This window comes from Gorilla gorilla, chromosome 15, assembly GCF_029281585.2.
Source record: "Gorilla gorilla gorilla isolate KB3781 chromosome 15, NHGRI_mGorGor1-v2.1_pri, whole genome shotgun sequence".
Lineage (NCBI taxonomy): Eukaryota > Metazoa > Chordata > Mammalia > Primates > Hominidae > Gorilla > Gorilla gorilla.
Window position 1 is genome coordinate 106737467 of NC_073239.2, and position 24426 is coordinate 106761892.

At 40.6% G+C, this 24426-nt stretch overlaps 1 protein-coding gene and 1 non-coding gene across 3 annotated transcripts in view; one reads left to right on the top strand and one right to left on the bottom strand.

Annotated features, from left to right (window-relative positions):
• Positions 1-2086: 2086 nt before the first annotated feature.
• Positions 2087-24426, bottom strand: part of EFCAB11 (EF-hand calcium binding domain 11) — a 157413-nt gene continuing 135073 nt past the window's right edge. For both annotated transcript variants that reach the window (XR_010130813.1, XM_031001546.3), the window contains one exon: positions 2087-2286. Coding sequence is in view for 1 of the 2 variants with exons in the window: in XM_031001546.3 (XP_030857406.1) it covers positions 2205-2286 (82 nt within the window). In the remaining variant the exon portion in view is untranslated. The remainder of the gene's footprint in view (positions 2287-24426) is intronic.
• Positions 5747-5863, top strand: LOC115930709 (small nucleolar RNA SNORA77). Its single transcript, XR_004067324.1, has one exon. It is a non-coding gene; the product is annotated as a small nucleolar RNA SNORA77 (small nucleolar RNA).

Genomic DNA, 24426 nt, shown 5'->3' on the forward strand with positions numbered 1-24426 from the left:
ATTTCAGCTCACTGCAAGCTCTGCCTCCCAGGTTCATGCTATTCTCCTGCCTCAGCCTCCCGAGCAGCTGGGACTACAGGCACCTGCCACCACGCCCAGCTAATCTTTTTTTGTTTTTTGTATTTTTAGTAGAGACGGGGTTTCACCGTGTTAGCCAGGATGGTCTCGATCTCCTGACTTCGTGATCCGCCCGCCTCGGCCTCCGAAGTGCTGGGATTACAGGCGTGAGTCACCGTGCCCGGCCAATGTTTATTTTTTATTCCGTGATCTCATCCAGGATACCAAATGACATTTAGTTGTCACATCTTGTTAGGCTCCTCTTATTTGACAGTTTAAAACTTTATTTTTATTGGCCAGGCATGGTGGCTCATGCCTGTAATCCCAGCACTTTGGGAGGCCGAGGCAGACGGATCACTTGAGGTCAGGAGTTCAAGACCAGCCTGGCCAACATGGTGAAACCCCTTCTCTACTAAAAATTAGCCGGGTGTGGCGGTACACACCTGTAAACCCAGATACTCAGGAGGCTAAGGCAGGAGAATCACTTGATCCCGGGAGGCGGAAGTTGCAGTGAGCTGAGAGCACGCACTGTACTCCAGCTTAGGTGACAAAGTGAGACTCTGTCTCAAGAAAAACCCGCAAACGTTTATTTTTATTAAGGTTATCTGCTAATAATTTGTATGATAATGACGCTTAATGTTTCCATATTACAAATTTACAATTTTACTTGACCTTTAAATTTTAACACTTAAAAAGTGAATTATATTAAAAGTTCTTTGACTAATGTTCATGTTATGCATTCCGTACACTTATAAATAAGAGTACTGATACCAGTATTTTGGAATTACCTTCACTAAATGCTGAGTGTCCAGCATTGCTGTTCTTGCTCCAGTATAGCAGTTACTGGAGCCCAGCAGGACAGGCAAGGCCTGGGGAACGTGAACACACATGGCTAGGCGTCTGGGTGCAGGACATGACTGCTAGAAACCAGGGGGTATGGAGCAGAGGGCAGCTGAGCAGCTCAAGGCTTGCTTCTCTGCAGTGAGACTCCCAAGCCTAGGCCATCCTAAAGGGTTCTGCAAACATGTCTCTTGCCCCCAGTACCCTCACCACTCTGTTCTTCCTCTGTATATAGCCCGAGAGGGCTTGCTCGTGTTAGCCCAAGCCGATTTCTTTGTCTTGCACAGACAGTGCCCTGGGACCACTTTACAGTGATGATTTGGACTCAGGGACATTATCTTAGAGAAGTCTTTATATGTTTTTTTTTTAATTGAAAGTGTTTTTTTAGAGACAGGGTCTTGCTCTGTCATCCAGGCTGGAGTGCAACAGTGCAATCATGGCTCACTGAAGCTTCAAACCCCTGGGCTCAAATGATCCTTCCACCTCAGCCTCCCAAGTAGCTGGGACTACAGGTACACACCACTAAATCCAGATAATTTTTTATTATTAATTTTTTGGTAGGGATGGGGTCTCGGTATGTTGCCCAGGCTAGTCTCCAATTCCTAGGCTCAAGTGATCCTCCTGCTTTGGCCTCCCAAAGTGCTGGGATTGTAGGCACGAGCCTATCTTAGAGAAGTCTTAAGCCTATGCTTCCCAAGGCCTGGCTCATTGCTTGGAACATAGTAAGTATTCTGTATGTGTAGGTGCTATTATTTGTTCAACCAATGTTGAGCAAATGAAGGAAACTGGCACCATTGGCAGGAAAAGTCTGCCCCTCTGCAGATATTAGGAGATGATGAGATTCAGGGTGGGATGGTGAGGACAATGAAGTGAGTGAGTGGAGCACCATGGCCTGCAGTGTGGAGAGGGTAGGGGGCAAGAAGAGTGAGGAGAAGGAGGACCACCAGTGCCATCCCCAGCCCCGGCTCTAGCAATGGCGGCCTGACTCAGGGCTGCTGGCCACACAGAAGGAGATCCCCAGCAGCAACCATCTCTAGGATTCTGAGATGCAAGTCCATCATCAGCATCCAAAAATTATGATTAAAAATTCAGTCAATTACTTATTGCATGCCTGTGCCAAAATATCTCCCGTAACCCATATATGTGTGTGTGTATGTATACATATGCACCTACTATGTACCCACAAAAATTAAAAATTTTTAAATGTTTAATCACAAGTCTGTAGCATGACATTATTAGTAGACTAGAGTCTGCTGACATTACAATCTATTGATCTCCCCAGAGTTACCAAAAGTAGTTCACAATAGTTAGGCTTCCTTCTGTCCATAGTTCAGGGCATATTCAAAGTCTCTAAAGCTGACATGACCATCTGAGTCTCGATCTACTTCCCTGGAAAATGAAACAAAAAGTCATTTACACATTATTCTCGTTAACACCTATGCACCGAGAGCACATTAGAATCTTTATTTATTTGCATGTCTGTGTGAGACAGGAACCTATTTTATCTACTTGAAGGCTGAGATTGATGCCTGTTTTTTCACTGATAATAAAGGTTTGCAGGAAAGAAAGGGTATTTATTAAAACTTACAGAAATAATATATTCCACATATTTAAAGAGATGAAGCCAAATACACAGATTATATAAGAAAAAAAGAAATGGCTCTTTCTAATTATCTTACACATGTCTTTCTGTGATATGTCAAAAACATATGCAGGCCAGATGCAGTGGCTCACACCTGTAATCCCAGCACTTTGGGAGGCCAAGGTGGGTGGATCACCTGAGGTCAGGAGTTCCAGACCAGCCTGGCCAACATGGTAAAACCTTGTCTCTACTAAAAATACAAAAAATTAGCCAGGCATGGTGGTGGGCCCCTGTAATCCCAGCTACTCGGGAGGCTGAGGCAGGAGAATCACTTGAACCCAGGAGGCAGAGGTTGCAGTGAGCCGAGATCACGCCACTGCACTCCAGCCTGGGTGACAGAGCAAGACTCCATCTCAATTAAGAAAAAAAAGTGTGTTTGAAAGCATAACTGATGAGTAGTGGTCCCAACTCCTCTTTGGGGGCATTCTAAAACAATGCCTTACAAGTAGCTTCTGCAGTTGATGCCAATTATATTTTGTTCAAACATCAAATTCGTATCAACCATGACATAGGACTTTTTAAAGCAAAGACTGGCCCAAGCAAGAGAGCCACTAATCACTGTAATAGTTTTAAAGCAGGCTTTTAAAATATTGAATTCTAAAATAAACTTTCTGAATATTTCATGCCAAAGTCTCTGAAGTCTATAATGGTTCTGGATAGAGTGATGATAATTTTTCATTCTTTTGAAGTAGAGAAAAATCCCTACTTCTCTGCCCCAGGGCAAAACCATGTTGCAGTGTGTTCATATAAAATGACTGCAAACTGCAGAGGCCATTATTCTTGTTACTTCTTTTGGTAAAATATACATGATGATTTCATGCTACACAGGACCAAAAGCATAGTGTCAGATGTCTTCTAAGGGATTAGAAATAATCAGTATCACGTTACTAACTACAGAATATAAATCATCCCTTTTATTAAATTAGATAATTGAGGATTCTTAATATTGCCTAAGTATTTTTTCCCAAGGAATTGGATTAGATAAACGGCCTTTTTTCTTTCCACTCTGAACTGGTATGGTTGAACTATAAATCTCAGAGGGTGAGTTAAGTGAATAACCTAGAAAAATAACGTTTAGAATAAACTGCTTCTGATAATATTTTGTGTGTGTGCGAGTGTGCTTATTCACTTACTGAGATGCTGAATGCTTGTAGAGAAGCAAATCCCTTTGCCTGACTTTCTCAGTAAACGACCTCATTGTTATTGTATTAACTTTTTGTTTTTTGAGATGGAGTCTCACTCTGTCACCCAGGCTGGAGTGCAGCGGTGTGATATTGGCTCACTGCGACCTCCGCCTCTCCGGCTCAAGCAATCTTCCCACCTCAGCCTCCTGAGTAGCTAAGACTACAGGCACACAGTACCACGCCTGGCTAATTTTTGTATTTTTTTGGTAAAGATGGGGTTTCACTATGTTGGCCAGGCTGGTCTCGAACTCCTGAGCTCAAGCCATCCCCCTGCCTCGCCCTCCCAAAGTGCTGGGATTATAGGCATGAGCCATTGTGCCCCGCCTGTTATTGTATTAACTCCTAATTTTTCTTGCTGCCTTTGCTAGAGCTTTCCATCATAAAATGAGTATAGTATAACCCAACACTGTTAAAACTGGAAAGTTTATTCATAACGTGTGGGGTGGCATTTTATTCACATAATGAATGGCAGGGCATCATCATTTTAAATTTATATTTCAAATGAGACATGCTGAAATACTTAATGTCTTTTGACTTTTCGTCCTCATCACATATATACAAGCAGGTCTGGTCATCTCACGGAGAGTGCAGAGGAAATTCAAGTTCAGAGCTATCATTTTAAAAGCTAACAAATACTGTTTTTCATTGCAGACAGAATTGTTCTGAAGAAGGAAGGTCTCATAGCACCCACACTTAAATCACTGTGACAGAGAAGATGTACCGTGGGTAGAATTAGTGACTGGCTGAGGAGAGGAAGGAAATGTCATCAGGTTAAAAAGCCCTCTTGTTTCTGTTACAGCATTCAACCCTAACGTGAGTTTGCTCTAGTTTTGAAACTAGAATGCATTGTTTTGGTGTCATCAACAAACCCTCAGCACTAAAAAATTCAGCACCCCCCACCCCCCAACCCTGACTCGAAAGAAACTTTAGGAGGGCAAGACCTTTGTCTTGTTTGCTGCTGTGGCCCCACTTCTTGCCCCACAGCAGAGGATGAATGTTGAATGAATGAATTTGTGGAACAAATGAATCTGAGGAAACAGCTGATAATATTATAGAAAATCTATTACCTCCCAGGAGGTACTAGGGAATTAAAGAAATAAACTATCACCTCATTGTCTTTACCGAGTCTAAAAACGCTTGTGGCTGGGCGTGGTGGCTCATGCCTGTAATCCCAGCACTTTGGGAGGCCCAGGCAGGTGGATCGCCTGAGGTCAGGAGTTTGAGACTAGCCTGGCCAATGTGGTGAAACCCAATCTCTACTAAAAATACAATAATTAGCCAGGCGTGGTGGCAGGTGCCTGTAATCCCAGCTACTTGGGAGGCTGAGGCAGAAGAATTGCTTGAACCCGGGAGGCAGAGGTTGCAGTGAGCCAAGATCGGGCCACTGCACTCCAGCCTGGGAGACAGAGCAAGACTCCATCTCAAAACCAACCAACCAACCAACCAACAAACAAAAAAAACCAAATAGTGGTTATAATTACTTTCATCAGCATGAACTTTAGCACTTTTCTCTCTCACATCCAGATTTTTTACACAAGATTCTAATTGCTCTTTTTGGTGGCGCTGTGTGGGCTTCAACAGCCCAGGCTGGATGCTTCCCTGACCCAGAGCTAAGAGGTCTCAACCCTGAAGGAGCCAGGGTTTTACACTGGGAATCTTTTATTAAGATTATTAATAAAAGGGTGGGAACGTATTGCTCTAATACATTCTGAAGGAAAACCTAGGGTTTTTCAAATTTAAAAAATGTCAATAATTGGCTGGGTGCGGTGGCTCAAGCCTGTAATCCCAGCACTTTGGGAGGCCGAGGCAGGCAGATCATGAGGTCAGGAGTTTGAGACCAGCCTGACCAACATAGTGAAACCCCGTTTCTACAAAAAATACAAAAAATTAGTTAGGCATGGTGGTGGGTGCCTGTAATCCCAGCTACTCAGGAGGCTGAGGCAGAAGAATTGCTTGAATCCAGGAGGCAGAGGTTGCAGGTAGCTGAGATCGCACTACTGCACTCCAGCCCAGGCGATAGTGTGAGACTCTGTCTCAAAAAAAAAAAAAAAAAATGTAATTCTGTCTGCCAGATAAACATTCCAGGGTGCTGTGGCTGCCTCACGTATCCAGGGTGATGCAGCTCCCTGGGGACACAGGTGCTTCCTGGGGAGCCCTGAGCACTTGTCAGTGTTGCTGGCCTCAGTCCAGTTGGGCAGGCATTGGAGTCCGGGCACTGCCTGGAGCTCACCAGAAGGTGCTTTATGATGGTCCTCGGTTTGTCTCTCAGAGGGCTTGGTCACCTCTGCCGTGAGGCTGGACTGCAGCTGTGGTGGCAAGTGACCAGATGTCACTGAGCAGCCTGACCATGGTCTAGGCAGTGCGTGAATGCATCCACTTGGCTTCCTTTCGTCACTGAATTTCAAGAAGACAGACTCCAGGAGGCGGCTTGGCCAGCAGGATCAGGCAAAAATGATCATGCCGAAAAAGTGGCGGAAAAGCTAGAAGCTCTCTCGGTGAAGGAGGAGACCAAGGAGGATGCTGAGGAGAAGCAATAAATCGTCTTATTTTATTTTCTTTTCCTCTCTTTCCTTTCCTTTTTTTAAAAAAATTTTACCCTGCCCCTCTTTTTCGGTTTGTTTTTATTCTTTCATTTTTACAAGGGACGTTACATAAAGAACTGAACTCAACATTCAGGTTTTTTTTTTTTTGTTTCTAAGTTTTTGCCCTATTGAAGATGACTTCAGAAAATCCATTCCCCAGTCATGAAAATGTACTGTGCTAACTTTCTTTTCCATAGTGGAAACACTTATTTATAGTCATCAAAAATAGTGAATAAAAAACACATTTGGAACCTGAAAAAAAAAAATGTAAATAGTCAATGTTTCTCACAAGGAGTAAATGTGTCTTGTATGAAAATGTTGACATCATAACAATTTCTTAGAATGTTCTGAAAGTGGTTATTTCTTGGAAAATCATTTTTCTTGTAAAATTATTCAGGAGTACCCCATGTCTAAGTCTCCAAAGCCAGGCTTCAGACTAGAGTACTTGCTTTTACCCAAGTTACTTAAAAAAAAAAAAAAGAAAGAAAAAGGAAATGGTTTAAATTTTATTACATTGAAACGATGGAATCTTTTCTATTAAAATGACATAAAGACTATGAAAGTGATGTTTTTCAGTGGGAGCAAGAATACAGAATGGTATCGCATCATCATTGCAATGTTTTCATTTTTAAATTTTAATTTTAATTAATTAATTTATTTATTTAGAGACAGAGTCTTGCTCTGTCACTCAGGCTGGAGTGCAATGTATGATCTCAGCTCACTGCAACCTCTGCCTCCCAGAATCAAGTGATTCTCCTGCCTCAGCCTCCCGAGTAGCTGGGATTACAGGCATGCGCCACCAAGTCCGGCTAATTTTTTGTAGTTTTAGTAGAGATGAGGTTTCGCCATGCTGACCAGGCTGGTCTCAAACTCCTGACCTCAAATGATCCGCCTGCCTTGGCCTCCCATAGTGCTGGGATTATAGGCGTGAGCCACTGCGGTCGGCCCCATAATTGCAATTTTATAAACATTTATATTCTTTTGGGCAGAAGCTGAAGGTTATATGCTACGCAGAAACTTGTCTTATGAAGATGGTAGGGTTTGGGGTAATTCTGTCTTAAGATATTCCTTAATATTACTTATATCTTTTTCAACTGAAAAAATATTTTCTTTCAATGTAGTCTGAATTTTCCAAACAATTGGCCTTATTTCAAATTGTATAAATCCACAACAGCTAGTGCTGGGCTTCTCAACATCAGCACAATTGATATTTTGGACCAGACAATGCTCTGATATAGCAGAGAGGGGGCTGTCCTGGGCATTGCAGGACGTTTAGCAGCATCCCTGGCCTCTACCTGCCAGATGTTGGTAGGACCCTCTCCCACCCCTCATGCCCAATCGTGACAGCCAAAAATGTCTCCAGAAATTGCCAAGTGTCCCTTGGGGGACACAATCACCCCAGTTGACAACCATTGAGCCAGAGGAATCACAGTTTAAGGCAATCATTTTGAACATTCCAGCTAAATCTACACTTACTAATATAATCGCTTTAAAGACTTTTTCTTTTAAAAAAAAATGATTTCAGGGTCAGCCGAGGCACATGTTTCTCAGATCATGCAGATGATTGTCCCAACACTCTAAGGTTTTGAAATGAGCCCAGAGAAGACCCCACTGTAGAGGCAAACTCTTGCTGGTGGTAACAGGGCGTGTGCCAGACATATCTGTGTTCCCAACAAACGCACTGACAGATAGTAATTATTTTGAGTCACTGTGATAATCACATGAGATTTTGAAAGTTGATGCCATATTTGATGCACCTGAAATGTGAATGAGAAATTTAATGTGGAGGCCAAGATCTAAGTGAGGAAAGTTTTCTTAGTGGAATTTTTGGGGTGGGGGAAAAGGGAGAGAGCAGCTTTTTCTCTTTGATTCTTTATGGAATAATTTAAACCAAAGTCAAAACTGCCATTACATTAGGGACAAAGCTGTCATACTGACTGAACAGTGAAAGTAAAAATTACCCTCCAAGCAAGGAGCCCCTGCTGGGGATGAGAGGACCCGCCAATTGAAGATGTAATGATGACAGCCTCTCCCGCAAGCAGCCTTCTCTTCTGAGGAGCCCGCTGCTTCTTCCCACTGGTGTGCTTGCCTCTTTGTTGATGAGAGTCCTGCAGGGCTCTACAGCAATTCAGCCGGTAATGTGTTTATTAATTTTACCTTTTTAAAGACATGTGTTAAGAAAAGCCATTCAGATACACAGGAAAGACTAAAGAGATATGCAGATGATTTCTGGTCTTTTCTAGGCTCCAACGTGACTTTGGCAGACGCGCTGCATTCTCTTCGGTGTGTACTGGGGTCCCTTTGCGCCCGTTCCATGCTATGCAACCTTCTTTGACTCCAGCCATTGCTGGGAAAGCCTCGCCCGAGCCAGTAACAGTACCTTCTGCTGTTTGGGACTGCTCTGACACCTGGGGTGGCACCCCCTACCCCCCAAACGTGGAAGCATGAAAAGGAGTGTTAAGGCCTTCTTCATGCACAGAGCAGGTAGAACCCCTTGACCAGTTTACACTCCAGCTCACTCTGCTGTTCTCTCTTTCCTTCATTGTGCACGGCTCCAGTCTCAGGCTGGTAATTAACGCTTAAAAGCCTGTGCATGAATTATTGAATCAATGTACCAAAGGAGCACAGGACTGTTGTGAAGACTGCATCCTTATGGCAGGAAAAGGCTGTGGCAATACCAAGCCTCACCTCTGCATCCCAGATGTCCACATGTGGGTAGAACAGAGCAGGTGGCACCCCTTCACCAATGCACAGAGCATTGGTCAAGCACTCCTTGACCAATGAGGCATGAGGACCAGGGGATAATGGCGTCTGCTTTGGTGCTTTACGTAGACAACTCTGAGGTCATTCTCTTGGCTCATCAGAGGTTCCGGTGGGATCAAGCTCCAATCGCTCATAGTAGTAATGAGCTTGGTGACAGACACTTGCACTCCCTCATTCTCCGTTTCACAACAACCTGTACACAAGCCCTCATCAGGCTCTGCTTTCAAGAAGAACCCAGGTTAAGACACAATGTAAAGTTTATTTTGAGAGATGAAACTTCACACAGAGCATTTAAATTGCCATCAGCAATAGCACGCCATATCAGATTCTCATTTAAGTAAAAGACATCTCACTACTTGAAAGAGATCAGACTATTCCTCTATTTGCAAAATGCTTTTTTTGGGAGGAAATTAAATATTGCCTTTAAGAAGAGCTCTGAAGTTTGAAGTTCCAAGCAATTAAAATGCCAGAGTTAACCAGAAAAAAACACTGCAGCAGTCTTCTTTTTACTGTCTAATATACATGTCTTATTAATAATATTTAGTCCATTAATAGTAAATAGTATTATTGGACTTTAAGTGCTCCTTCAGAGTGAGGACAAGGTATCCCTGAATACAAGATTCTTACAGGGTCCTTTTGGATGCAGAGGTATACTTATCATCTGACCATAAGCAAGTGGTGGACCTGGCTGTTTAGGATGAACTGTGAAGGGTAAGAGAATGTCCAGATCAGGCCAGGAATAAAGAACGACATAAGCCAGGCAAAACGGTGGCCTCATTAGCACTCGGCTCAGCCTACTAGCCTAACAATTCCTTGGACATCGTTTGCGTCTTCCCCAACTTCCATCTTACCTGCTCTGTGCCATGTAGCAGCTGTGTGATTGTGGGGGAACAGACCCCCACCCCAAGCTCTAGAAGTGGGATCTCACTGGCCTTAACCAATGACTGTAATCCCACTCTCCTTACCACAGTGACTGGCTCAAGGATTGACTGGCTTAAGCCAGTTAACACATGTCATTCCTCCCCTGGCTACTACTGATTGGTAAAGAATTGGTACAAACATAATGAAGTCTAGGAATTTTGTTTGCAAGTTGAGAAGCTCTTTCAATGTGGACATCTGAGATGCAGAGGTGAGGCTTGCTATTCCAACAGCCTTTTCCTACCATAAGGGTGCAATTTCCACAACAGTTCTATGCTCCAATGGTACATTGATTCGATAATTTGTGCACAGGCTTTTAAGTGTTAATTACCAGCTTGAGACTGGAGCTATATACAATGAGGGAAAGAGTCAGAGAACAGCACAGTGAGCTGGAGCCTAAACAAACCATGCCTAAAGCCTCCCCTATGTCAAGACTCTTAGTCACTGACCCAATAAATTCCCTGTGTTGTTTAAGGCAGTCTGAAATGGATTTTCTGCTACTTGGAAATGAAAGCATCCTGACATACAAAGGATTCTGTCTGAAATCTTTTCCAAACCTTGCAGTATTTGGAACTTGATGGACAGACAGCAGATACTCAATGAACATAGTATTTTTGAAATGATTATTCCATTTTAAAGAAACCGTAAATAATTTAGATTTCTCCTCGGATGCTAGCTCAAGATTCTGGATTATTCTCCTCAGCTCTGCATTCTAAAGAAGTAACTTGCTTGCTGTATCCAACAGAAAGTTCTGTTTATGGTGCCTTAATTGTGATTCTTAATGCACTGAAGAGGCTATTGAGGGAAGTAATATATATTTTCCCTAACAAGTGACGAAATAAATTCTCCTGTCCAAGAAAAAAGGAAAAATGGATGTAAAATACAGTCACAGCTTACCAAAGTGACTAACCATAAATAATGACTCACTTTTTCCTATTTACTAAATGTTAAGAATGAGGAATCTCATTGACAGCTAGACATATTTTAAAAGGAAGAAAATATAATTTCAGTATGTCATTTCGGATTATTGACTACTTGTAGACATGTGGATAAATGCAATCAACATATAGCCCAAGGCCCTGGGCTATATTTCCAGGAAATAATTTGATATTCCTTCTCTATCAAGTGCTTTAACAGAGCTGCTAATAAACAGGGATATGATCGTGTTTCTAACTTTGATTCTCTGGAAGAGAAATGACAATGTAAGAAAACAGCACAGATCAGACGGTTTTCAGGATAAAGTACAAAAGTCAAAGTGAACATCTTTGAACTAATCATAACAAATCTGTTTCCTACACTTCTGAGTCACTAAGATCTTCCATTCTTCCCCCCATGCCGTAAATATGCAACTACCACAGGCCCACTCTGAATATGGCAGGGAGACAGTGTGGTCCAGCAGAAACCCCCCAGGAGCGAGCTCTCTGCTCAGCTAGGCTGCTGCCAAGCCCTGGGCAAGTTTCTCAACTGCTATGACTTTGAAGCTCCTCACTTGTCAAGCTGAATGGCTAGGCTAGATGACTGCTAAGATTTGGTTCAGTTCTCAATTTTGATGAATCTAAGCCAGATCTTAGTTATACAACTAGTATCTTTGTATGCAGAAAATTGGAAAATGTAACCCAACTCCTGTTAGCCGTGTTTAGCATTTTAAAAAAAAGTAGTTTGAACCTTTGACCCCGTGGACATTTATAAGGAAACATAAGCATATATAAATGTAAAGAAAAAAGATCTTACCATCAACAATATGAAATATGAATGGAGATAAAGCCATTTCTATTTCAAATATATAATCACTTCAGCTGAGATACCCAGTATCATCTTGAACTTGATTATGAGATAAAAGAAATGGGACAGAGATGGCAATCATTTAATCTCTTAAGAACAGCTATTCTGAAGAGCTTTTCACTCTATGCTCAATAGATTTCTAGCAGGTTATGATCTGGCTAGAAAGAAAGCATAATGATGAAGAAAATTATGTTTTCAATAACACAGGCTTTTTACAGTACAAGTCCTTCCACAAAGGAGGCAATAAAATGAACTCTGACCACTTTAACAGATGGCATAATGGCTCAGTGCACAGATGTGGCCTCTCTGAAAGCAACAAGTTCATCTCCTTGACTGGAGGTTTAGGAATGAGCTGAACTTTCAAGTGTAATGTAGGAAAGATTACATATTTCCATACAAGAAAGCTGAGTATTAGTGGGTTCAGAAGCTTGGAGAGATGGACTAAAAGAATAAGGCTTAATGAGTTTCATTTTGCTAATGCAACAAATAGAGTTGAAGTTGAAATGTGAACTATAAATATCAAGCCATTTGTAAATGCCCTCCTAATTACATTGTTAGCCATTGTTTAGACGGAAGCTTGCCTTTTAAAAAGCATACTTCCTCCGAGTCAGAAAATACCAGTTGTCAAATAATGCTTATTTTCTTTAATAGTATAATATTTTGAGTGGGATATATTTTTAATAATACATGATAGAAGGACTGTAGAGTTTTTTGTTTACTTTCTTTGGGAAATTTGATAAATCAAAAGTTTATCTGGGAAAATAAATATGCCATAAAATTCAAAATATTTTTAAAAACAATGTTATCAAAACAAAAGATAAATCCTCAATTCGGTAATTAAAAGAGTATGATTATTACTCAGGAATCAATAAGAATAATGTCCAGAAATATGTATATATAGGAATTCTGCAAAAATCAAATGAGGCAATTCAAACGAGTGGGGATGGAATAGGTTGGCAGGAAAAGAAGCCGGGATAATTGGCTATCCATCTGGGGATGGGTGGAGTTTGACTCCATGGTAGAGCCTGCTTTGTGTTCAACAAAATTTACTTCCCTCTCTTCCGGGGAACATAGCTAGACTACATTTCCCAGCCTCCCTTGCAATGAGATGCAACCGGGAGTCCTGGCAATGAATGTTAATAATATAATGATATAGGAACAAAGACTAGCCATTGCTCCATCTAATTAAAAGCGTAATATTTCAAGACCTGTATAGGACCTTATAATCACCCTAGGGGCTGTGACATGGCCAGATCCTGAAGGATATTCTCATACAGTGTTAGCAAATACTCACCAGTAAGTGAGTAATTTACTCTATAGATCTTGGTTATAGAAAAATTACTTTAAAATTCTGTGAAGATAGATTTTTTTCCATTAAATGAGAGTGCAGGAACTTATAGAAAAATTAAGATTTGTTTTTAACAGCTTGTACTTTAGTTTTCAATAATCCATTTGGGAAAATAAGATTTTACATCTCAGCCCATTTCTCACTGATGCGATGTGCATCACTGAGCCACTAGGAAATTTGGCCTTAGTTCAGCATGACTATAATAAATTATTTATGTTTTCATTTACAACATGCTCCTAGCATTTAAAACCTCTGGGTCTGTGGACAATAATACATGACATAAAAAATGAACAACATTTGATAATGAAACAATTCCCTCAAATTATCAAAAGCACTCTATTAATGGAGTCCACTCACAATAAAAAAGTCACACCAAATGGAATGACCAAAAGGGCTTTTAACAAGAGAATTTCAGTCTAAAGAGATAAAGGTTCAGAGGGCCATATACAAGCATTTAGAAAATTATGAAATGCATGAGGAGTGTGAATATGGGCAAATCAATCAAATCCTAGGATTAAAACTCAGGGACTCCAAGTGAAAGTTCAGAGGGGACATTTGAGGACTCAAACCTGGAAGTGCTTCTTCAGCTAACAGTTAGAATTTGTTTTCTATCCCTGCATTAATTCTCAAAGTTGGTATGGAGATGGGAGAAGAAAAAGGAACATACCGCGAGGGAGGTCTTACAAATTGCATATGACATCCTCATTCCCCGACCCTGTCCACCTCTCTCCCTCTGCCCAGCACTAAGCATTACTCCCAAGACAGGTGACCGTTGTGCTGAAGCTGGTGTGCCATTTGCCTTAGTGAGCTGGGGAGGCAAAGAGTCCTCAGAGGTTTCAGGCCAGGAACAGACACTGGCCACGAGGGATTTCAATAATGCGTAAATCACTAAGGGACATTAGGATGTTGGGGAGCTCTCCCTACCCCTGGGAAGAAACTGCTCTCCCATAAATTGCCACACTAATACCAATTTCAGGGATTCAAATTACTGGCCCAATCCAGCAAGACATTTTCTGCCCATTATCTAGTTTCTCCTGCCTCCAGGCAGGGCCACATCATTGATTACGGAGCATTTCAGCCACTAAAAAGATCACGCTCATCATTAAAGACATTAAGTGTTGATCTGTGCTGGCTAAGTGACTTAAAAGGTTCGTGCCCTTCTAGTAACAACTCAAAGAGGCTATTTCAGGATATTTATTAAACAAATTAAGTATTTACATTATGCTCAAGCACAGAGGCACAGTCACCGAGTGCAGAAGTGTAAGAAGACAAAACCAAGAGAATTTATGTTGGAGAGGACTCGGCATTTTTAATTCTTAGAAGTGGGGGCCAGGGAACCTCCAAATGTCTGAGAAAGAGAATGAATTGGGCAGGGAAAGGGTTCTACCTCCCTCCCCCCGTCAATGGCGTCCCAATGACCACCTCTTTAAAAGAGGATAAACAGTGATTAAAGACTGCAGAGACAATTTAGAAAATCTCCTTCAAGGCCTAAAGACTAAAGGAAACAGGTATATTAACCCTACAATTTTCCCCCACAATGTAAAATTTTAGGACCCTAATAATGATGACTCGGATTTTAGAAGTATTTTCTGTAGCCTATGGTACACACTATGGTGAAGGAACCCATGTTTTCTTGAATACAGCTGCAGCCCATGAATGCTGGACCATCAATATGACTGTGATTAGTGTTCCTCCTCACCTGCCTATGAACTTGCAGTGGGCAGATGCCACCTATATCGTGTTCACTGTGCTGTTCCCAGTATTTGGTACAGTGTCTGGCACACAGTGGTGTTCAATAAGTATCGGCTGAACATACGAGCATGTGAGTGGGAGAGTTTGGAGATGGGAGAAAGAACTCACCACCCTATGATCTTACACCAATTGCTGTGAAAATGTTGGCACTTCTCCTTCCGTCAGCATAAGAACATTTGGATCCTGCTATTTAAATGTAAAACAGATGTTTCTCCCCATTGTTACAGTCTTTATAATTTTCACTTGAACTCGACGGGCAAAGGTTGCAGTGAGCTGAGATCGCACCACTGCACTCCAGCCTGGGTGACAAAGTGAGACTCCGTCTCAAAAAAAAGAAAAGAAATGGATTCCTGAGTCCAGTTACTCATTCACCAGGCAAACACTAAGAGCCCACTATGGTCCACGCACAGTAGGTTCTGAAGATACATGGGTGAGCAGAAAAGACAAGAGTCCCTTTGAGCTTTTATCCAATCCTGGGAGAGAATTCTATAAGCAAAATTAAATAATTCTATTAATACAAGCAAAATAATATTACCAGTGTACTAAGTGCCCTGAAGGAGTGACAGAAGGTTCTAGGAGAGGGTGGGACATAGGGGCGAGAACTGGGCAGCAGGTCAGGGAAGCAGGACCTGGCTGAAATCTGAGAAGCATGGAGCTAATAAGAGAGGTGCAGGTGGGGAAGAGTTCTCCAAGCAGAGGGAACAGCATGTGCAAGGTCCTTGTGGCAGGACAGAGCAAGGTACATTCAAGGAACTGAAAGAAGGCAAATGTAACCAAGCACAGAGTGAGGATGAGCATGGAGCCAAATGAGGCTGTGGGGTGCATAGGCTGGAACTATTCAGGTCCTGGAAGTCTAAGGACCTTGGTCGTGATGCAAAGAGCGATGGGAAGTCATCAAAGTGCTTCAAGAAGGGGGCCGACGTGCTTGATATAAATTTTGGAAGTTTATCTTTGCTTAATAACACCCCGCCCCAAAGGTATCCATGTGCTATCCCCAGCACCTGTGAATATGTTGTATTATGTGGGGAAGGAAAATTAGGGTTGCAGACAGAATCAAGGTTGCTGACTCTAAAATGGGGAGATTATCCTAGGTTATCAAGGTGGGGCCAATGTAATCTTAGGGGACTTTAAAAGCAGGAGAGGGCGTACAAGAATCAGAGGAGCCAGAGAGATGTGAAGATACTAAACTGCCAGCTTTGTTGATGGAGAAAAAGCCATGAACCAAGGAAGGCAGGGGCCTCTGGAAGCTGGAAACAGTAGACATGGCTTCTCCCCTTGAGCCTCCAGCAGGAATGTGGCCCCGCTGACACCTGGATTTTAGCCCAATGATGGCCATTTTGGATTTTGGCCTCCAGAAATGTAAGATGATAAATTTGTGTTGTTTAAAGCCACCAAGTCGGTGGCAACTTGTTATTGTGGCAATAGGAATCTAATACAAAGGAGATGATCATGAATTTAGTTTCGGATATTTAAGTTTTACAAGTCTTTGACACAAAGAACATGGACATGGGAAGTATTATTCATCTACAGCTACTCTCTTAATGAGTAATATGATCTTTATTTTACCTTTCGTGACTTCAGTGTTATCATATATAAAAAGAAAATAGATTTAAGGTTGGTTCCAGTTCTAAATCTCTGAGCTTATAAGCCTGGAAAGGAACAAATATGCTTTTCACTTAGATTTCTGTCAGAATTTGGCAATCAGTGGGGAAAAAGTGATATTAAAAATAGTGATCTAAACTAAAGGGGGAAAAGATTCCATTTTAAAAAAGTACCCAAAATATGAAATAACTAGAAATACCTTAATAAGAAATGTGTTGAATTTATATAAAGAAAACTACAGAATTCCTTCGAGACATATAAAAGGATATTTGAAAATGTGCAGGGACAAGCCACGTGTGTATTCCTGGATGGGAAGACTGAACATTGTAAAGATGCCAGATCCTTCCCAATTAATTTATAGGCTGAATGCAATTTTCATCAAAACCCCAAAGGGAGTTCTTGGAACTTCACAAAAATGATTTTACCATTCATCTGGAAAATAAACAGGCAAGAAGAGCTGAGAACAAATTTGACAACAAGAAACACCAGGTTTTAGAACATATTGTCAGAACCAGGGGCGGAAAGGTGTGTCCCTGGAGTAAGAATAAGCTGACCAAGGGAATAGGATAAATGTCCTGGAAAGGTCACCTTGTATGTAAAAGGAATCAGTACAGCACAAAGTGATAAAGGCATTATATATAAATGGGGATTACTTAACAAAGGATCATGGAAAAACTGGCTATTTAGAAACAAAAATGCTTAGATCATCACCCCATGCTATATACCAAAATAAGTTCCAAATTCGTTAACATGTTAGATTGTCCTAAAATTCAAACCAACCAAGAATATGGAAGCAGATATTAATCTGGTCTCTAGACAAGGAAAATTTTCTTAGTACAAAAGCAATTGAAGAAATTGTGAAGGAAAAGATCACAGATTTGAATACATGAAAACTTAAAATCTTTGCACATCAAAAATTATAATAAAAGAAAACAAGCTGGAAAAACAGTTGTAATAAAAATAGAAACAAGTAAATGTTTTCACTATAGAAGAGAAAATGGGCAAATGGTATGAATAGATAATTCACAGAAAAGAGAACAGAAAAGGCTAATAAACATGTAAAAATGTTCAAAGTTATTAGCAATTGGAGAAATAAAACAAAAAAATAAGATACTCTTTCCACCTATTAGATTCGTAAACATTTGAAAAATAATAGTCATTGGTGAGAACAGGACGAGAAGGGCATATACAGTGAGGGCAGCAGAATTTGTTTATTAGGCAATTGGGCAAGAAGAACCAGGAGCTGTAAAAATGATAAAATAACTTCATACTCTCTGATACGATACCTTGATATCTAGGAACAACTCCTAAGAAGATAAAAGCGAAGACAAATTTGTTTATTGTAGGGTTATTTATAAAGGAAAATGGCAAAGTGATTGAAAAGCATGGGATATAAAACTCACACTCATCTTAACAAAAACAGAGAGAAACAGGGAAGAATCAATACCAAAATATTAATGATGATTATCTTTGGTTTGGTATGAATATGGTTGTTTGGTTTGTTTTTTTGTTTTGTTTTGTTTTGTTTTTCTTTCTTCAGACCTTTCTCTATTTCCAACATATTCTATGAGGAGCATTTGTTACTTCAGCCAGATCTCCTCCCAACCGTCCACCTCCCACCCCCTGCCCCACCTTCTACCCTCCACCCCCTATAAAATGCCTACGTGCTCAGCACACAACCACTTCTCTATTTTGTGAGTTTCCCATTGCGTGCAGCTATAGCTGAGGGAAAATTCATGTTTGATAAAATCATCTTGTGAGTGACGGCCAACCAAGGAAAACCATTTCACACTTAGAGAGTTTACATAATGTGAGTTTATAAGAAAGGAATGAAAGAAAAGATGTTACGGGCAGAACTTTTAGAGAAACAACCGTGCTTGACTCTGCGGAGAAGGAATGCAGTTCCAGGGTGCCCGGTGTCTGCGCGCATTCCTCGGCTGCTGCTCTCTTTCAGTGACTACATGGTCTGACTATTTGACTCGTTTGACACTCTTTAGTAATAAATATATCCCCATATGGAAGTTTTACTGAAAATAGCTCCCTGGGGGGAGAAAAAAAAAAACTAACCTTTTTTTTTTTTTCCACTTTGAATCGAACCACAGGTATAAAATAACTCTGAACTTGGTGTTCAGCGCTACAACCTCTAGAGCACTGTACAGAACAAATGTCCTGAAGTGAGAACTTTTCATGTCTTCTTTTCTTCCCCCTTTGCTTTTCTGTCCCTCGCTGAAGGGATCTGTGGTGAGGGCTTCAGACCTGCTGCCTGCCAGCAACACACGGTCTGGTCCACTGGGAGAAAGGGCTCTACTGACCGGCCCACCATGCTTCCAGAGTCCAAGCCTCTCCCCAGAACAACACGTAGTCATTTTTCCTTCAAGGGACTTTAAAAATCACCCAGCAGGCCGGGAGCGGTGGCTCATGCCTGTAATCCCAGCACTTTGGGAGGGCGAGGCGGGCAGATCACCTGAGGTTGGGAGTTCGAGAGCAGCCTGACCAACATGGAGAAACGCCGTCTCTACTAAAAATACAAAATTAGCCTGGCGTGGTGGTGCATGCCTGTAATCCCAGCTACTCGGGAGGCTGAGGCAGGAGAATCGCTTGAACCTGGGAGGTGGAGGTTGTGGTGAGCTGAGATCACGCCATTGCACTCCAGCCTGGGCAACAAGAGCGAAACTCCCTTTCAAAAAAAAAAAAAAAAAAAAATCACCCAGCCCCACTCTTTCATTCTACAGATGGGAAAATGGAGGCTCAGATGCACGAAGCTGCTTTCCTACCTAGCATAGCAGAGCAGGTCTCTGGATTCATGGCACAGTCCTATGCCCAGCTAATAACTCTGGGCTTTCGGAGATTTTGAGGGTCTTTGCCAAAAACCCAGGCTGGTCCCATTGGACACAGAAAGGAACGCCAATTTGTAATACACTGCCAACTCAAAGCTGTGTACACACTGCAAGCAGTACCAAGAACAAGACATTGGGACTCCCCATTTCAACTGCTTGATCATTTCCAGCTTATGTGGGAATATGGGATAAACTGTAGGATTAGGATGACTGGTGTGCAGTTAGCTTAAACTTTTCACAGTCACGCAGAATTAGGGGCTGAATAAGACGTGAAGATCTGTCCCTGGAATATGCGGCAATTATGACATCACATTGAACATCCTCCCCAGAGCCCTGCAGAATAGCCCAAGAGAACGTCCCCACAATTTGGGGGTGGGAAAAGAAGGCACAAAAACTTTTCAAAATATTAGTGTTTCAAAAATGTTGTCATAAGTGTACATGTGAAAAGTTTAAGTTCTTAGTTAGGATTTCCCCCCACGGATGCTGGGTTGGGCTTAAGAAAAAAGTCTTTCACAAAACCTGATTTTAATAGGTGCACTGGTATCATAATTAAAGGAATTTCATTATGAAATCCTTTTTTTTTTTTTCCAAGACGGAATTTTGTTCTGTCGCCCAGGCTGGAGTGCAGTGGCGCGATCTCGGCTCACTGCAACCTCCGCCTCCCAGGTTCAAGCAATTTTCCTGCCTCAGCCTCCTGAGTAGCTGGGATTACAGGCGCGCGCCACCACGCTGGCTAATTTTTGTATTTTCAGTAGAGACGGGGTTTCACCATGTTGGCCAGGATGGTCTCGAACTCCTGACCTCATAATCCACCCGCCTCAGCCTCCCAAAGTGCTGGGATTACGGGCGTGAGTCATCGCGCCCGGCCGAAATCCTTTCTAATTAGTACTATATAGATTGCTGTAAATTTGAGTTTTCGGCAATGGTGAGGAAATAAACTGATGGAAGAAAGTGAGTACTTCTGGAACATCCTAAAGATTAGGGTTTTGACTCATTTGTCGGGTTCAACTGGAAAAATAAAAATCAAGAAGAAAAGAATTTTAGCATTTTTAGCATTTTTTTCCTATTTTTGTGAATAATGTCATTGGTATTGTGGTAGGCATTACATCGAATCTGTAGATAGCTTTGGGTAGTACCGACATTTTCACAGTATTAATCCTTCCAATCCATGAGCGTGGGTTATCTATTTTTTGTGTGTCCTCTTCAATTTCTCTTATCAGTGTTTTATAGTTTTCCTTATAGAGATTTTTTATTTCTTTGGTTACATTTCTTCCTAGGTATTTTATACGTTTTTTTGTAGCTATTATAAATGGAGTTGCTTTCTTGATTTCCTTTCAGTTTGTTCACTGTTGGCATATATAAATGGTACTGATTTCTGTAAGTTGATTTTGTATCATATAACTTTACTTAATTCATTTATCAGTTCTAATAGTTTTTTGGTGGAGTCTGTAGGTTTTTCTAAATATGTTGTCAGCAAACAAGGATAATTTGACTTCTTCCTTTAGGAACATGACAAAGTACCAACATTTCCTTAAAAAGAAAGTCTTTGAAACATTAGAGCAAAAGATTAAAAATTTGTGAACTAACATGAAAAGTAACCATAAAAGAAATATGTTCTTCTCATAATACAGTTAATTCACTCCTAGCACACTTTGCTGGCCCTCACCATTACTTGTATGTTAAAAGGCTTAAAAGGGAATTTTATAAAATAAAGCATACATTCCTAATCTTTAAATTCTGAAAACTAAACAAAGCAAAACCCTTAGTGGAGATACAGATATTAGTGGCATGTTTCCTAAAGCAAACTCAAAACAGAGATACTCTTTATTTTACATTTTATTTAGTAAACTAGAAGAGGGTCTTGCCACGGTGAAAAGGCAAGAAAAACAAAAAAGAAAAATTAATAGGAAAGAAACATCATTAATTGCTACAGCTGCGATTATGTAACCCAGAAAACTCAAAGGGCTCTACTAAGAATTTTAGAAGTAAAATAATGCAAGGATAATTATCATATAAAACATGCTCTAAAAATAATAACATTCCTTTTCAACAACTATCAAACTTTTTGTTTCAAAATTAGATTTCTTTTATAACAAGGAAAAAATATATCTGTATTTAATACACATTTATTGAGTACCTACTTGGTAATTAAACCAAGGTAGAATATATCAGTCCAATAATAAAAGTATAAATATTTTATAAAAGAAAAAATGAAAATAGGCAATACTTCAAGGTAATTTGTAGATTTAATACATTTCTAAATAAAATAATAATAGGATATTGTATTCTGTAAAAATTCTGAAGTTCATATCAGACATTAACTGGGACAATAAGGGGCAACTTAAGAGAGATCAGAATGTATCAAAAAGCAACCCACATTAAAAGAAATAGGAGCACTGACTAACACCTGTAACCCCAGTGCTTTGGGAGGCCAAGTGGGGAGAACCGCTTGAGGTCAGGAGTTCGAGACCAGCCAAAAACTGGGCAACACAGTGAGACCCTGTCTCTACAAAAAATAAAAAATAAAAATATTAGCTAGGTATGTGCCTGTAGTCCTAGCTATTCAGAAGGCTGAGCTAGGAGGATCACTTGAGCCCAGGAGTTCTGGATAACAGTGAGCTATGATCGTACCACTGCATTCTAGCCTGGGTGATAGAGCTGAGACTCCTTCTTAAAAAAAAAAATTATAAATATAAACTTAGATCCTTACTTTATACCATAAAACAGAATAAATACATTGTAAAGAAAAATTTAACATACAATTTCCCAAAGGTAGACGAAAATAATAATATATTTATCCCAGGTAGGTATTTAGATTCACTATTTAAAACACACGAGAAAATTACAAGTAAAATGCAGTTGCAAGGCCAGGCGCGGTGGCTCACGCTTGTAATCCCAGCACTTTGGGAGGCTGAGGCAGGTGGATCACTTGAGGTCAGGAGTTCGAGTCCAGCCTGGCCAACATGGCGAAACCCCGTCTCTACTAAAAATAAAAAAATCAGCTGGTTGTTGTGGAAGGTGCCTGGAGTCCCAGCTACTCAGGATGCTGTGGCAGGAGAATCACTTGAACCTGGGAAGCAGAGGTTGCAGTGAGCCAAGATCACGCCACTGTACTCTAGTCTGGGTGACAGAGTGAGACTCTGTCTCAAAATAAATAAATAAATAAATAAAAACAAAAAATTGCAGTTGGGGTAGGGAGTAAACCAAGATAAAGGTAAATATGGATATTAAATTGTGATAAATATTATACGTAAATGTTGACATCTACAATACACGAAAAGCTCTTATAACTCTATAAGAATAATTCAAAATTACCAATGACAAATGGTTAAAAGTTACAGAAGGAAAAATATTTTAAATACCAAATTTAAGTAAATGTTCAACTTGCCAGGTAAGTGAAGTAAAATATAACTGTAATGTCGCACTTTACACTCACCAAAATAGCAAGTAAAGACAAGTGAGAAAGACCAGAGTTGGCAAGCCTCCAGGGAAAAACATACTATGATTCAGTGATAGTGTTTCAAATTCTTTGGAAGACAGACAACAAGTAAGTAGAACTACAAAAGAAAGAAACAAGGGAAAGAGGACATAGGGAGAAGAAGGGAAGGAAGGAGGGAGGAAGGGAGGGAAGAAGGAAAGAAGAAAAGATTAGGTTTTTGACCCATTAATCTTATTTCTGAAAATGTATCCAAAGAAAATATACTTTAAAAATTTCTGCTCTTCAACAAACACAGGTAACGCAATGAACAGACAAGCTACAGCCTAGAAGAAAAATCTTTGCAAAGTACATACCTGATAAAGCAATACGTAAAGAACTCTCAAAACTCAATAATAAAGCAAATACCACGTAAAAAATAGGTGAGAGATTTGAACAGATACTTCACTAAAGAAGATATGATGGAAAATACGCACATGAAAAGATATTCAACGTCATTAGTCATTACAAAAATACTGACTGAAACAACAGTGAGAGATACCACTACATGCCTATAAGAATGGCTAAATTTACAAAGATCGAGCGTTAGTGAGGATGCAGAGCACCTGGAATTCTCATTCACTGCTGGTAGAAATGAAAACAGGTACAGCCACTTAGGAAAAATTAGGCAGTTTTGTAAAAAAACTAGACATATAATACATCTGCCACACGGCCCAGCCATTCCACCCCTAGCTACGTATCCAAGGGAAAAGAAAGCACATATCCATTCAGACTTGCACACCAATGTTCACAGCTGCTTTATTTGTTTAATGGCCCCAAACTGGAAACAAACCCAGCGCCCGCCAACATGGCGGGTACGTTGTTACAATGTACTCAGCAATGGAAAAGGAATGAACTGTTGATACATGGTATCCCATGGATAAATCTCAAAACAATTACACAGGGTCAAAGAAGCCAGACCAAAACAAGTACATATTATATGATTCCATTTATATAATATTGTAGAAAATGAAAACTAATTTGCAGTGTCAGAAAGCAGTTCAGTGGTTATCTGAGAAGGGGGAAGGGGTAACAGGGAGGTGGGAAGGGGTAGGAGGGTGGGAGCAACTGCAAAGGGATACAAAGAAACTTTCTATTTTTTTTTTCTTCCTCCCGGCAGGGTCTCACTTTGTCACCTAGGCTGGAGTGCAGTTGCATGGTCACAGCTCACTACAGCCTAAAACTCCTGGGTTCAAGTGATCCTCCCTGGTCAGCCTCCAGAGTAGCTGGGACTACAGGGGACTACAGGGACATGCCACCATGTCCAGCTAATTATAAAAAAAACCCCATTTCTTTAGAGATGGGGTCTTGCTATGTTGCCCAGGCTGGTCTTGAAGTCCTGGCCTCAAGCAATCCTCCTGCCTTGATCTCCCAAAGTGCTGAAATGACAGGCATGAGCCACTGTGCCCAGCCCCAAAGAAACTTTTAATGGTGATGGCTATCTTCAATATTTGACTGTAGTGATATTTCATGTGTATACATACCAAAAATTATTCAAGTATGTTAAATTATTAAATATATGTAGTTTATTACACATCAGTTATATCACAATAAAAATGTAAAAAATAATTTAGATAAAAAATCATTTATACCATTAGCTTTTACAATGGTAAAAATCTGTTAGGAAATCCCAATCCAACAATA